The sequence below is a fragment of the Podarcis erhardii genome (assembly GCF_964252035.2).
Source record: "Podarcis erhardii genome assembly, chromosome: 7".
Taxonomy (NCBI): domain Eukaryota; kingdom Metazoa; phylum Chordata; class Lepidosauria; order Squamata; family Lacertidae; genus Podarcis; species Podarcis erhardii.
This window is the reverse complement of record NC_138511.1, coordinates 26,229,190-26,244,589: the sequence shown is the minus strand read 5'-3', so window position 1 is coordinate 26,244,589 and position 15,400 is coordinate 26,229,190. Positions and strand designations below refer to the sequence as shown.

At 44.9% G+C, this 15,400-nt stretch overlaps 1 protein-coding gene and 1 long non-coding RNA gene across 2 annotated transcripts; one reads left to right on the top strand and one right to left on the bottom strand.

Annotated features, from left to right (window-relative positions):
* Nucleotides 1-1,515: 1,515 nt before the first annotated feature.
* On the bottom strand, nucleotides 1,516-5,926 carry LOC309347078. Its single transcript, XR_014158827.1, has 3 exons — nucleotides 4,827-5,926; nucleotides 4,493-4,736; nucleotides 1,516-1,721 (listed from the first exon to the last, which is right to left on the bottom strand). It is a non-coding gene; the product is annotated as an uncharacterized lncRNA (long non-coding RNA).
* Nucleotides 2,340-9,908, top strand: LOC309346868 (arylacetamide deacetylase-like 4). Its single transcript, XM_081871161.1, has 4 exons — nucleotides 2,340-3,307; nucleotides 5,941-6,151; nucleotides 6,807-6,870; nucleotides 8,769-9,908. Exons 1-4 carry the CDS (start codon nucleotides 3,026-3,028, stop codon nucleotides 9,538-9,540), a joined length of 1,329 nt encoding a protein of 442 aa, XP_081727287.1. The 5' UTR covers nucleotides 2,340-3,025; the 3' UTR covers nucleotides 9,541-9,908.
* Nucleotides 9,909-15,400: the final 5,492 nt, after the last annotated feature.

Sequence of the window (15,400 nt, the reverse complement as noted above, 5' to 3'; positions counted from 1 at the left end):
CTTGTTACTTTGAAATCAGTGTAGGCAAACTTAAAGATTCAGAATCGTTTATGACAGGCATCCCCAACCTTTGGACCTGCAGATGTTTTGGACTACAATTCCCATCATCCCAGACCACTTGTCCTGTTAGCTAGGGATCATGGGAGTTGTAGGCCAAAACATCTGGAGGGCTGCAGATTGGGGATGCCTGGTTTAAGATCTTTCTTTTTAAAAATGGTTTTCATTTATGTACATTTCAATAGTAATTTAACTATAATTCAGACATTTCAAATCTCGACTTCCTTCCTCCGTTCGTTTTTTTAATCACCATTCCCTGCATATTCTAAGTTATATTAAATCATTCTTTTATTCATCTATTGTGTGGACATGCAGAGTCCCCCCAACATGAGGCCACCCCTGAGCAGAATAATGACTCAAGACAACATGCTATGGGATTAAAATTGGCCACAACTTTATTAAGTTTCAGATGTAGGGAGACCTTGGCTCAGGCATTGGGCGTTTATACTTCCCAGTCCCCAGCCAGGGATCTGGGAGACTTCAGGGTTATCCAGAATGTGTGGGGATTGGGCTGGCTCTGGAGAACATATGTTCAAGCAGAGAGAGCCCCCATCCCCGTTTCACTGCCTTTGGAGGGGAGAGCAATGACAAACTCTCGGCATATGGCCAATGCCTCCCCCTCAAGACCCCTTTAACGGGGAACACTGGTATCACCACCACAAGGGGGGTGCCCCCCTTCATGCCCCCCCCATTTAGGAAGATAGACTAAAGGATTCCACCCAAGGCCTGAAACCACCAAAGTTGTGACGTTTTGCTATGGGGAAGGCAAAACCTGCCAAGGCAGGAAAATTCCTTTCCAGCCCTTCAACAGTGACCCTGATGTAGCAGTGCCTGCGTACCTGTGGAGAAGAGGTCAACCTGCGAAAGAAGACTTAACTGAGGGAGGGGAGGGTGGGAGAAGCTGTGGAGCCAACTTCCGCTTCGCCGGTAAGATTCACCTTCTATTGTGTGGGCAGGACGGTCCCTCCCCTGACCTGGCCAATCCCCTGGCAATGCCTCCCCAGGTGGGCTTGGGCGATTGGCTGAGGTAGGAGGAGACCTCCAGGTATCCAGCCTGGGGAGTACGAAAGCAGCCTAAACTACCAGGAGTCACACTGGGATCCAGGGGGCTGCGTGCGACCACGCAAAAGGCGCCCCCATTTGATGTGGGAGCGGTCATTTTCATATATCTATACAGTGGTACCTCTGGATACGCACACCTCTGGTTGCGTATCCTTCAGGATGCGAACGCGGCAAACCCAGAAGTATTTTTCTGAGTTTCACCACGCGCGCATGTGCAGAAGTGCTCTACAGTGCGCAACTGCACCGTGCGCATACACAGAAACAGTACCGCCGGTTGTGAATTCCTCGGGATCCGGCTGGAGCTCCGGAACGTATCCTGTGCACAACTGGAAGTACCACTGTATTTTTTTTTTCAAACTGCAACTTGTCACAGTAGTCCTGCCAATGTTTTTTTTTTCTGTTTTCAATTTGTTTGCAAATATTCAATATACCATTTCCATTCCTTTATAAAATGTTTACTATCCTGATTTCATATTCTTACGGTAAGTTTTTCCATTCCTGCATAGTCCATAAGTTTTTGTATACATTCTTCTTTGGTCGGGGTTCCATCATCTTTCCATTTTGGGGGCAAATAACATTCTCACAGATTTTCCAAGCAGAAGCTAGAAAAGAAAGGCAGCACAACTTAGGTTCCAAAGATGACAAAATTTATTTGCATAGAAACACAAATATGGCCAAGGACAATGTTTCCCCCAAAAAGCTTGATCTCCGCTTTTGGTCAGCACACGGTGCTCAGAATGGTGTAAATCCTTAGGTAGGCCATTTGAAACAGGCCTGGTATCTTGTGCTAGCAGCAGTGGCAGATTTGGGACTCTCAAATTTCAGTGGCACAGTGTGCAATGGTAAAATTCGGCGCCGCCTGCCTCCTGCACTCCCAGTGCAGCTGAACCAGTTACGCTGCCTTATAACCACCTCTGCCAGCAGATTCTCTTTACGCTGCCCTTCTAACAGTGGCGTAGCGTGGGTTGTCAGCACCTGGGGCAAGGCAAGTAATTTGCGCCCCCTAACCCGTGGATTTGCCCTAACCCCAGATGTTGCGCCCGGTGCGGCCGGCCCCCCCTGCACCCGCCACGCTACGCCACTGCCTTCTAAGACCCTACATGTGTGGAAGGATGCACGAGGGCCAGGATACCTTTAGATCATAGTGAAGAAGGCTACTATTGCTGACAATGGTCTTCATTGCTAAACCCTAATCACTACAGGAGGCTAAGTATTGTAGGCTCTTTTTGTTCCTGCATACATGTCACTGCCCTGTGATAATCTAACTCAGTTAAAATATTTGCAGAATCAGATGAAATATCTTGCATAGGAAAAGCAACAAGGGGAATGAAGGTTTGGGACATACCATATTATGAGGTCAAGCAATTATTTTACATGTGGGTTTTTTTTAAAAAAAGAGTTTAGACAGTCCTATAGAAAGCTGCAAACAATTTGAAAATGGAACCCTGAGTTCTTGCAGTCCTTTGCTTCCATAACAACCTTTGATGGAATTATGCAGCCCATAATTATGTGACGTTAATTCACCAAGAAGCTGGCTTAGCTATTCCAACAATATAATCCTTGCTGATTAGAAGGGACTCTGCCATACAGCCAAACTCCGCCCCCAAACTCACAACTATATCATGAATGTCCATTTCAAATTCTGTATGGATCAGGAATTGTAGCCAACATTAACTCAGAGGAAGCCCATTGACATTAATGAACATGACTTTGCTTGGCTGCATCAATTTCTGTGGGGCTATTATGAGTATAGATTAATTGGATACAACTCACAGACCAGAATCTCACAGAATCTCCACTTCAAAATCTGGTTGAAAGGAGAAGGTCTTCATTCATAGAATTCATAAAATCATGGACTTGGAAGGGACCGTGAGGATCATCTAGCCCAACCCTTCAGTGCTGGAATATGCACTTGTCTCATATGGGGAATAGCGACAGCAGAAGTTGGAATTGCATGACAGCAGAGAAAATACTTGCCAGGAATCAGCCGGTTATTCAGTCCCTCCAAGGCTTCTCAGGAAGGAAGATGGATCTCTCCACAGTGATGCTGACATTTGTGATCTGCTTCCTCCTTTCCCAGGTGGTGCTGATTTATCGTGATGTCCGAAGAACAGATCTCCCTCCAGGAATCGATGGACCTTTCAAACTCCTCCTAATTTCCATTATGGCACACTTATCCTTGCGTATGGTAAGTTGGATGGACTTTGAACCTGGAGTTTCTGTGGGGCAGCTCAGTCGCTAGAGCATGAGACTCTTAATCCCAAGGTTATCTGCTCGAGCCCCACGTTGGGCAAAATATTCCTGCATTGCAGGGGGTTGGACTAGATGGCCCTTGTGGTCCCTTCCAGTTCTGCAAATTCTATGATTCTGCTTTTTTTTTAGTTGCATGCGGGCTGGCCAGCCAGGAATGGTTTAAACAGGCAACATGTTTTGGGAGGTGCAACCCCACCCACCCCATCATAGAAAAATGGAATTGTAGAGTTGGAAGGGACCACAAGCCCAAGCACCACTCTGCAATACAGGAATCTTTCACCAAATGTGGAACTCGAACCCAGGACCCTAGGATTAAGAATCTCATGCTCTATCTACTGAGCTAGCCAGCCTAAAGGATTCATGTATTATAACTAGACATCTGTGCAAAAAACCTTCTCCCAAATTTCCAGTTCTATTTGTGAGCGCTTGTTTGTGGCGGGACATCTCTCTCCTCCACAGTTCAAATACAGTGCTGATCATCAATGTGACTTCTGGAGGATGCTTTGTGCTATGACTTCTAGCATCCCCAGCTAGCAGGACCATGCTGGCAAAGACTGTCCTACACAGTGGCATAGCGTGGGTTGCGAGCATCTGGGGCCATGTGTGGGGTGAGGTGGGGACTATGGAGCTGCCTAACAGTGTCCGCATCACCCAAGAGATCACAGCCTCAGAAACAAGAGAAGAAGATTCTCTCTGCTATCTGGAAAGTCACACAGAGAAGCCATTTTCAACAGAGCCCAGTGACAGAAGTATGCAGCTGTATTTAGGCAGAACCGGGTGTTGAAATTTTGCACCCAGGGCAACCGCACCTGTGGCCTCACCCCACGTTATGCCACCAGTCATGCAGTTCTATCTTGGGGCTCACCCACCTTTCTGCTTGTCCATTGCCTAGAAAGCAGTCATTTCCCACTTTCCCCACACTATCCAAAGGTTTTGCCTTTGTCTCACCCGGGGTGCTCGGTGCGTCTTTGCGCGCGGTGAACTGAACAGGGGAAGCGCCCTCTCGAGTTCTCCCTCCTCTTGCCCTTCCCTCCCGCCCCCCAAAAGGTAGGGGTTGCCGAGATAGAGACGCTGCCCCGTTATCTTGTCATACTGAGGCTCCCTCCGACGCGGGACCCACCTGCTTGCAGCTCATCTGCCTGCCCGTGGCGCCTTGGGAGCTTCCAACGCCCCACCAGACAAGGTTGCGTGGCGAGTGGCCAGCGTCCCAGCCGGCTCCACTGGCTCTTCACTCTTAGCCCTCACCGCCGCCGGGTGGACTCTCGCGTTGCGGTGGCTGGCCGCTGGATCCTCCAGGCAGGGATCTTTGCAAGGGGCGTGCCTGGTTTGCGCCCCCCACCCATATTGTGCGCCCGGGGCAACGGCTCCCTGGCACACACCACCCCTCTATGCCTATGTCTGTGCTGCAGCCTGGTAAACATCATCCGCAATGACACAAACCTCGAGTCACGCACACAAATGATGGAGAATCTTCGGGCGGGGCGAGCAAGAACGATACTCTGAGAAAAATTTGTCTCACCTCTGATTAGAGGTGTGTGGGAGGTCACCTGGAGGCAGCAGTTGCTGCGGATGCAGCAATACCATTGCAACACCACGCAGAGATCTTGGAAGAAGGTAAGTCGTTTAAATAAAGCAACGCCGATGGAGTGTTGCAATGCCCTCGTGGAGATTATTCCGCGCAGGTGTAAAGCCAAGAGCATCCGCCGGAGGTTACTATTCATTCATTTTTAAACTGAATGGGGAACAAAACAAATGAGCCCCAATCCGTCCCATTCCGTTGACATATTAGAGTGATAGGGGCATTCAGATTGCATGACCCCCTCCTTCCTCCCAAAAACTCTCCTGGAGTTTCTCAACAGTTGTCAGTGATGAGAAAGATCCCTGTCCTCAGACTTGCAACCAAAATGGAATGACACAAAAGGTAAAAGAGGCAGAGGGAGGAAGCAAGTTCGGAGATTGGTTCTTCATTGATAAAATTGCACCTGTTAAATTAGGACCTACTGGTAACCTGTCTGATGCCTGTGGGGTGTGGGTGGTGGAACTCAAGAATGTAATAATAATATTTTCATACCAATGCTATTTGGATGGAAAACAGTGAACTTACAAGCAGATTCTCCCAGAGGACACAATAAGAAGCTTATAGAACGTGTGTGTGTGTGTGTGTGTGTGTGTGTGTGTGTGTGTGTGTGTGTTTAATGGCTTATAAAACTGTGACTCTATGTCCATTATGTAGGAGGTTTGGTGGACCTGGTAGGGGAGGAATGTTAAAGTCGCCTCAAAATGTCACAGAAGACATTACAGACTGCATAAAGCTGTCTGAGTCTCCCATTGAAACCAAAGGGAAAATGAAAACTAAGGGGGGGGGGAATGAAAACAAAGAGAACATTTAATGAATGCAATTGGAACAAATGGAAATGAAATCAATGGAAATGAAATTTGAATGAATCAATGAAGCATTTCTCACCCCACACTACTCCTACAAACAGACCTTGTGAAAACCTTATTAAACTGAAAGCTAACTATGCTTGATACTAGCTTCTGTTGCTTTTTTGTTTTTTTCCCAAACAGGGATCTATTTTGGAGAAGTTGGGAATCTGTACAAAACCGACATACCTTAAATGGAGTTCCTCTGCGATGCCAGCAGGGAGCGAGCCCAGATACACTATCGACACAAAATTTGACAATGTGACTGTGAGGATTTATCAGCCAAAGGGCCTATCCACAGGACAGAGAGGAATTATCTACCTGTATGGAGGAGCTGGCTTATTCGGGAGCATAAGTGAGTCATTCTAATTTCACTTACAAACAGTGTGATCGGTGTGGGGCCTCCGGAGGGCGCCCCATGCTCCTCGCTGCCGGCTGCCGCCCGCAAGCCATGCGCGCCCAGGGGGAGTTCCCCCGGGCACGCAAGGCTTGCAGATAGCTTCCTGGAGCCTGGAGAGCGAGAGGTGTCGGTGCGCACCAACGCCTCTCGCTCTCCAGGCTTCAGCGAAAGCCTGCATTCACCCCATAGGACACACACACATTTCCCCTTCATTTTTGGAGGGGGAAAAGTGCGTCCTATAGGGCAAAAAATACGGTAATAATAATAATAATAATCTGAAGGGCAACCCCTGGCTCAGAGAGTCAGAAGCCAGATCTATTGGTTTGTCGTATAGTAGGAAGAAAGAAGAGGCACATGCAGGAAATGCCTAGGGGAGGGAAATAATCTTTGACAACGAGGGTATTAGTTTGACTTTGGGGCCTTGGGATCTAGATGGGTGGAAGGCTGGGTAAATAGGAAAGATGGGGATTCTCCTCTGGCTCAGATACAAACAGAGCCACAAAGAAGACTTGGGGTTTCATCATACTCGTCATCCCAACCCAAATTAATGGAGAAATGTGCATGCCATTGTGTAAAGAATGAATACACTGAAGGTCTTTTTACTATCCAGAAGCTTATCGGAAGCTGTGCCGCTACCTTTCCAGAGAAAGTGAATCAGTGCTTGTGTGTGTTGGGTAAGTCTACTTATTCCTGCATTCATCCTGGATATCCTGAACAGCTGATAAGTGTGGAAGCAGGTGACTCCCCCCCCCCAAGTTACTCCCAAAAGCACTGGGGGAATTTGCCACTAGATGGTACAGTTAGCCAATGCAGTGTCCTCTGGGTGTTGTTAAATGTCAAGTCCCATCAACCCCAGACAGCATGATTTATGGTCTGGGCTTATGAGAGTTGTCGTCCAACTACATCTGCAGGGCGCCACGATTGCTACCTCTGTATTAAAGGCAGTTTCTTCATGATACGTCTGTTATGACAATTTTCTAACAGGTGTGTGGGAAAGCTGACTTCTTGACAGTTCTTCTAACAGCAGCCAAGGCACAGAATTGCACCAGGGCAGAATAATCCTCTGAAGGCAAGGGAATAAGAAACTGTGGCAAAGGAACCCAAGGTCCAGAAGGCTAGGCTGAAGTCTGGGCTCCAGTCAAGCTTGCTCCCATCACCACTGCGAGTTCACCACAATGCTGGTGGGGCTGCAAGCAAGGGAGGGACTCCCATACATTGATGGTGGCAGTGTGACAAGCTTACTGGGTTTGGGCAAATTACTTTTGATGTTGTTTCTCATCTTGGTCTATCCCTGAACGCAAACCCTGCTCTGGCCCTTTGCCACTAGATCCTGATCTTGCCACTAGATCCTGATCTTGATGCTCTCATTATACATAAACTGCTGGCCATTTCCCAATGGAAAGGTCTCAAAGGTCCATCTATGATGGGATGGCAAGGAGAAGTCTGAGGTTTGGCTCTCTTCAAACATCTTACATAGCACAGAAGGGTGCTGAGAGGCCAAACTAAACATGACCCTTTTGACAAGGTGTAGATCAGCTGTGTGAACAGATGTCAGGGGCAGACCACCAGGCACACATACTGATTTATGAAGAGACTGTGCCACATATAGATGAAGCCTTTGCAATGCTTCAGTGATTCAGTTCCGTGGCAGTGCCCATGCTCAAGCTTCCTTCTTATATGTGACTGGTGAACTCATGTAACACGGGTATTGTTGGAGTTGATCAATGTCATCTTATTATAAGACCAATGAATATTCTAGAAAATAAAAATAAAGAAAAAGGAACCAGCCATTTGCCTCCTTGTCTCAAACTGTTTGCAGGCTTTGAGATCTCCAAGTGTCAACGCAATATTGAAAAAGATACCCTATATATAAAGTGCTTTGACAATATCATCAGCTTTATTAATCAGCAAAACAAAGTAAATTGATGTTTCTGGTTTTTCTTCTTCTGCACCTGTTCCTGAAACAGTAACGGACAATTACAGTCTAGGTTTTTCACCCTGTTACACCTAGTCTATTTCTATGGCAACTCACTGCTACAATTATATGGTGGAAACATGTATCTGACATATTGAATATTTTATGAAAGAATCCCATGCTCTAAGGCAGACATCATGTCCGCTGTGTAATTGCCCAGGGTGTAAAAATCATTTGCTCAGGATAGTAAATTTTAATTCAGCGAGCCTCTTTTGGTTTATGACTTGTGTACCACAGCAGCGCTAGAACCACAGCAGTGCTTACTGAAATTTAAAATTAAATTACATTGTGAAGTTGTTGACCTTTTGGAAGTTCATTAAGGCTTCCCATAAACATCTGGTTGGCCACTGTGAAAACTGGGTGCTGGTCTAGAATGTCCCATAGCCTGAGCCATTAGTGCAGACATTACTCCATGCATTTTTCTACATGTCACTTGGATGGGGAACAGTCGTACCAAAGTTGGAGAAGGGCAGATTCCAAACGCTGACTATGTTTCATTTCACATATTGTTTTAGAAAGTGTGAACTAGACTGGTTTGTCTTTAACTAAGAATAGGATTGACTTTCTCCCCTGCCCCTTCTCTCCATCATCTTCTAGGCAACGTTTGGCTCCTAAGCACCGCTGTCCTACACAAATCATGGACTGCATCACCGCCACTGAATACTTTTTGAAAAATGCAAGTGATTATGGGGTAGACCCTAATCGTATTGTCATTGCTGGTGACAGCACTGGGGCTGGAATTGTTCCCCTTGTCTGTCAACATCTGTTAACAAGAAAGGATCTCCCAAAAGCCAGAGCCCAGATCCTGCTCTATCCAAATATTCAAACACTGGACTACAACTTGCCATCTTATCAGCAAAACCGAAATGTCCCCCTCCTGTTCACAAAATGGTCTGCCGAATTTGAACTCAGGTTTATGAATGTGAAGCTAGCATATTTGGATCAATTTCTGAAGGGGGCCCATGTTTCTGAAGAAATGAAGATGAAATACAAGAAATGGATCCATGCAGATCATATCCCGGATGAGTTTAAAGTCAGGGGCTACAAACCACCCCCGCCAGTCCCGTTTTCAAAGGAGTTGCATGAAATGATGAAGCTTTCTTTTGATCCCAAGCACTGTGCTCTTCTAGTGGAAGATGACATTGTGTGTCAGCTCCCCGAGACCTTTATGTTAACCTGCGAGTATGATGTGCTTAGGGATGATGGACTGCTATACAAAAAACGGTTGGAGGACAACGGTGTGCCCGTAACTTGGCACCATGCAAAGGAAGGATTCCATGGGATTGTAAGTTCAGTTGATTGGTTCTTTGAATGGCCATGTGGAAGGGTGGCAGCAGAGCATGTAACAAGCTTTATAAAACGATTCTGATCAAAAATCTGTTCTCTATCCCGCATAAAGACCTTTCATTTTACTGCATGCAGTGCACTCGAAGAAAATGTTATGAAAATGATATACAGATTGTAATTAACACCAGCTAAATTGGCTAAAATGTACAAGACAAGAACTAACGAGTGTTGGAAATGTAAGGGAAGGGGAGGTATCTTTTACTACATGTGGTGAAGGTAAAGGCTTTCTGGGAAATGGCATATAATGAGTTAAAGAAAATGTTTAAAAATACCTTTTGTTAAAAAAACCCAGAAGCCTTTTTTACTGGGTGTAGTGGGTGAAGAGATACTAAGGGAAGATAAAAGACTGTTTATGTATGCAACAACCGTAGCAAGAATTCTTTTAGCCCCCCCCCGACTTCCGGGTTGGCACCTCCGGCAATGGCGGAGCTCCTCCGATCGGGAGGAACTTGCTCCGTGGAAAGCAGGGTCTGACCGCCACGGCGAAGTTGGAGACCCACTGAAATCACAGGCAGGAGAAGCTTGTGAACCTGGGATTCGGCTGGTACCTTTTGCGCCTCCCTTACTCGCGGGGAAATCCTGTTTTGGGGATCCAGAGCGATGTGGGGTGAGTGGCGCAGTGCTTTGAATTGACTGCTTCTTTCATGGAGTGAAGCCGCATTGCTGTTGTCAGAGAGTGCTGACTTTTTCCTGTGGACAATTGGACTTTAAACAACTACCCGTGAGTAGAACGGAAAATTGGATCTTCAAATACCTTAATTTGGCATCGAAACGGGAAGGTTTTAAACAGGAAGTCCGCCTTCCTTTTTTGTAAATAGATTGAAGCAAAGACGCTACAAGCTAAAGTCTTGGAAAGCCCTTGGTAAAGGATTAAATTTCCATTGGTTAAGATTACAAAACCCCCCTTGGAAGCAGGAGAAGAGGGGGGAAATTCTGGACCTAGCAAGCCTGCAGGAGAGAGTAAAAAAATCAAATTACCACTGCTCTGAACCTGGAAAAGGGCTGTCAGAAAAAGTGATGTTTTGGGAGTGTTCATTGACTATGAACAGAACGTATTTGACAGCTAGCTAAATAAGAGAAAGATCCTGTTTCCATTGTCCTCTTCTGCGTTTAAAAAGGAGGAAAAGTAACTGAAAATTGAAACTATCTTTATTGCTTGAGTTGTGCTTGAAAGGACTGATACAAGTGGAGACTGTTTCCCTCTAGAGGGAGCTTTTGAAACTGTTACAGGAGTGTAACTGGGAAAGCTCCAGCTGCAAGATAAGGAATTGTGAGAACCAGAGATTGACCTTGGACTTTAAAAAAAATGTTGACAGGAGAAGCCATAGTAACTGCATTATGTAAGATAAGCTATTTGCTGGAACAGCTTCATAAAAAGACGGATGACATGACTATTAAAATTGACAACTTGGGACAAAAAGCGATTAATGTGGGACAAAAAGTGAGCACCAATACAGAAAGTATTCAGGATTTGGTTCAGGAATCTACTTTGGCAGGACAAAGTGTGGAGGAGAAGGAGAAAGCTGTTGTTGCCGTACCTAAAGTAATACAAGCGGGATCCTCAGCCTCACAGAAGCAAACTGACGATTATAAGTTGAGGTCTTTTATGATTGAATTTAGGAAAAGTCAGATTTTGAGGATTGGAGCCCGGCTTGGATTGGAGAAGGAAAGTTGGAAAGATACCTCTATGCAGGGATTAATGGACTTTTGGGATATGGACTTGGGTCAGGAGGAGATTGAAGCTCTGAGGGCCTTTGGACTTGGAAGAAGCTTGAAACATGTTCTGAAATACTGTTTGGATCTTAATTTTAGCCATGGAAATTTGAAGGAATAAAAGCATTGTTAGGTTGAAGTCTCCCCGAGATCTGCTTTCTAGCATTAAAGAACATGAAGAAGATCCGCAGAAGGGACTTGGAAAAGAGTTAAGAGCCTCGGACATAAGATCTCCAGGTTGATGGACTATATGGAATTGACGGAAAGGACTGGCAGAATCCTAGACCAGGGAGAGGAGATGGTGGAACAAGATTGGGAAAATTAAAGTTTATTTATAGAAATACTGTAAAATTAATGAATTAATGAATTAATGAATGATAGAAAAATGCTGGAATGAAATTTTATGGCCTTAGTGGAAATGTTATAAGGAGTTAAGCATATATAAGTATTCTAGTTTTAATGGAAAATAAGGTTAAAAATATGTTAAGATATCTATAGTATGACAGAAAACAGAGAAAGGTGGAAAGGATTTGCTGAAACAATTAATAGAAGTGGAATACGAAAAGGGAGGTGAGAGGAGGTCGATGAAACAAGGGAATGAAAATAGAGTGTGGAAAAGGTGTGATCTATGTTTTTAAATTGTTTTTGTTTTGTTCAGTTTGGGGTTAGGGTTAGGGATAGGGTTTTGTTTAGCTTAATTTGCTTAGCTTAATGTGTTAAGGTTGTGTTGTGTATTGTTTATATTATGTATTGTATTGTTTTTTTTTTGTTTTCTTTTGTTTTTCTCTTTTGTCTTTTCCTTTTCCTTTTCCTTCTTTGTAAACTTTAAAAGTAATAAATATTATTTGAAAAAAGAAAAAGAATTCTTTTAGCACCATAAATGGAAACAGCAAGAAGCAAGAAGTACCAACGAAAAAAGAGTGGCAGATGACTAACAGGGTTGTCCGATGACTTGTAATGAGAATTTTTCTACCTTTCTATTTTTATTTAAATTTTGAGACATTCTGTAATAAGTCTAATTAGAATTAGAATTGAAAAACATAAATTGCTGTGATATAAAGGTTAATTTCGAAAGCCATGCGGCGGGAGAGAAAGAAAGAGCCAAGGCAGTATAGTGGATAATGACGATGTGAATGTATAACATTAAATGGAATAATAATAATAATAATAATAATAATAATAATAATAATAATATACCTCTCATCCAACTTTAGGGTGCCTCATTTAGGGCTGTAGAATAGATAGATAGATTCTTTATTGTCATTACACAAGTGCAACATTGCACAAGTGCAACGAAATTGGATGCCATCCCTTAAAAACAACAAAAGCAAAACAACAACAACAACCAAACAAACCACATTCCAGCCACACCCACACCCACACTCATCAAACTCCCAGGTCACACTATCGAGTTACAGCATTTAAGAAGGCCACAGCTCTTGGGTAGAAACTATTTTTCAGTCTGTTTGTCCTTGACTTGATGTTTCTGTATCTCCTGCCAGAAGGCAGTAGTACAAACAGACTGTATCCCGGGTGAGATACATCCTGCAGGATATTGTTTGCTTTCCTAAGACAACGGGAACCGTACAGTTCTTCCAAAGATGGGAGGGGATGACCAATAATCCTTTGGGCTGTGGTTATGACCTTCTGGAGCACCTTCCTCTTCCTAGCTGTACAACTGGAGAACCAGGCACAAATACAGTATGTAAGAACGCTCTCTATGAAACCTCGGTAGAAGGACACCAGCAGTCTCTCACTCAGATTGTTCTTCTTTAAAAGTCTGAGGAAATAAATTCTCTGCTGGGCCTTCTTCACCAGAGCAGTGGTATTTGCGCTCCAAGTCATGCCCTGATCGATAGTCACTCCCCAAAACCTGAATTCCGCCACCCTCTCCACCCGTTCCCCGTTGATATACAAGGGCTGAATGTCCGCCTTTTTTTTCCTGTAATCCACCACCAATTCCTTGGTCTTAGCCGTATTAAGAGCCAGATTGTTCTCTCCACACCAAGCACAAAGCCGCTCCACCTCGTCCCGATAGGCGGACTCATCCCCTCCTGAAATGAGCCCCACCACCGTAGTGTCATCAGCAAACTTGATGATTTTGTTGCTGGAATAAATGGCTGTACAATCATACGTATAGAGAGTATGGAGCAGGGGACTCAACACACATGCTCATAATTCTGAAAAGGATTCCTTATTTGTGATTGCTTGTGTGTTGGAACCGGTCTGCCGATATAGTATGTTACATTTGGCCTAATCTCAGAGTGTTATATATAAAATGTTTGTCCTAAGCAGAGTTGTTGGCATCTGTCTTGAGAGACAAAGGAGTGCACCTCCGAGGATGAAGTCAAACCAAAGTGATCTCTCTGGGGCGCAAGCCTGGGCGATGCATGTGGAGCTCCTGGATCGCCTAGATGACAAGACCTCCCTCTCAGCCTCACTGATGTGGGCCAAAGGAAAGCAGAGCAATACATTTGTCACCAGCTTAGCTGCAAGGGTTGCTGGAAAGAGGTATAGAAGGAGCCATCTTAGGGATGCCACTCCAGATTTGTGTAGCATTTACTCCTTAGCCTGTATTTGGGAACTTGGGGACAGTACTGAGCCAAACTTTTGTTCATTGGCAGCTGGGGTTTATGGGGAAACTTTAAGACCACTAGGAGTTATATGAGAACTTAGTCTCATATAAGTAACTGCTTCCTGCCTAGAAATTTACAGCTACCTTGTCACCTGAGGCTGGTATCACAAAGCTCAAGGATGCCCTACCTGCAGTCCATCTCTTTAATGTAACATTTGGCAGCAGGACTTGTCACAGGGATGTTTCATGCTAAAGTTCAAAATGAGTCTAGCCTCTTGTCCTCTTGAAAGGGTTAGGGCCATTGAGAGTTGTGTCTCAGGGAAATGTATAAAACATTCTTTAACTTGGTGGGTTTTTTGTCCACTCAGTTCTCCTACAAATCTGCTTCTGCTGGCTTTTTCAGGCAGTGATGCACCAAGCCCATCTCACTTCAGGAGTGGGTTGAGGTTTATGAGAAAAGTGTATTATAATGGCTAGTAAAATCTTCCTTGTTTTATTGTGTTCTGGTGCTGGGATTCAAATGTTCCTGAACCTCTAATATGATTGATTTTAAAATAAATTATATATTTTGCATTGGGTTACAGAATCTTTCCTGTTTCTTCCTATCTTAAATAAATTCTATCTATCTTAAATAAATTCTTCCTATCTTAAATAAATTCCTATCTTAAATAAATTTGGCCAAATGTTACCACTGGTTTTATAAAGGACCTGTGAGCGGGCTAGAAAGTCTCTTTAATGCTTGTTCTTATATAGAAAGGAAAGAATCAGACTGAACCCTGACCAAAGGCCTGGCGGAACAGTTCCATCTTGCAGGCCCTGCAGAAAGATGTCAAATCCTGCAGGGCCCTGGTCTCTTGTGAGAGAGCGTTCCACCAGGCTGGGGCTACGGCCAAAAAGGCCCTGGCTCTGGTCGAGGCCAGTCTAATCTCCCTGGGATCTTCAGAGTGTTATTATTTGCAGACCTTAAGGTCCTCTGTGGGGCATACCAGGAGAGGCAGTCCCATAGGTACGAGGGTCCTAGGCCGTATAGGACTGTAAAGGTTAAAACCAGCACCTTAAACCTGATCCTGTACTCCCCCAGGAGCCAGTGCAGCTGGTATAGCACCAGATGAATGTGCTCCCACAGCGATGACCCCCTGAGGAGTCTTGCCGCGGCATTCTTTATTTCACAACAAGAAAGGTGAAAAGAGGAGTTGGAAATCTTTAAAGAATCAGTAAACTATATACCGTATTTTTCGCCCCATAGGACGCACCGGCCCATAGGACGCACCAAGTTTTTTTGGGGGGGAAATAAAGAAAAAAATTATTTTCCCCCCAGGCGCTTGTGGGGCCGGCAGCGGGGAGAAGCACGCGTCTCCCCGCCGTCAGCCCCCAAACCACATCGGGAGACAGCGGGATGGCGGCGTTCCGCCTCCCCGCTGTCCCCCGACCTTGTGGGAATGGCACTGCGGCTCTCCTGAAGCCTGCATTCGCCCCATAGGACGCACACGCATTTCCCCTTCATTTTTGGAGGGGAAAATGTGCGTCCTATAGGGGAAAAAATATGGTATATTGAATTCAGTAGATATCACAAGCTTTTTAATAAGATGCTAAA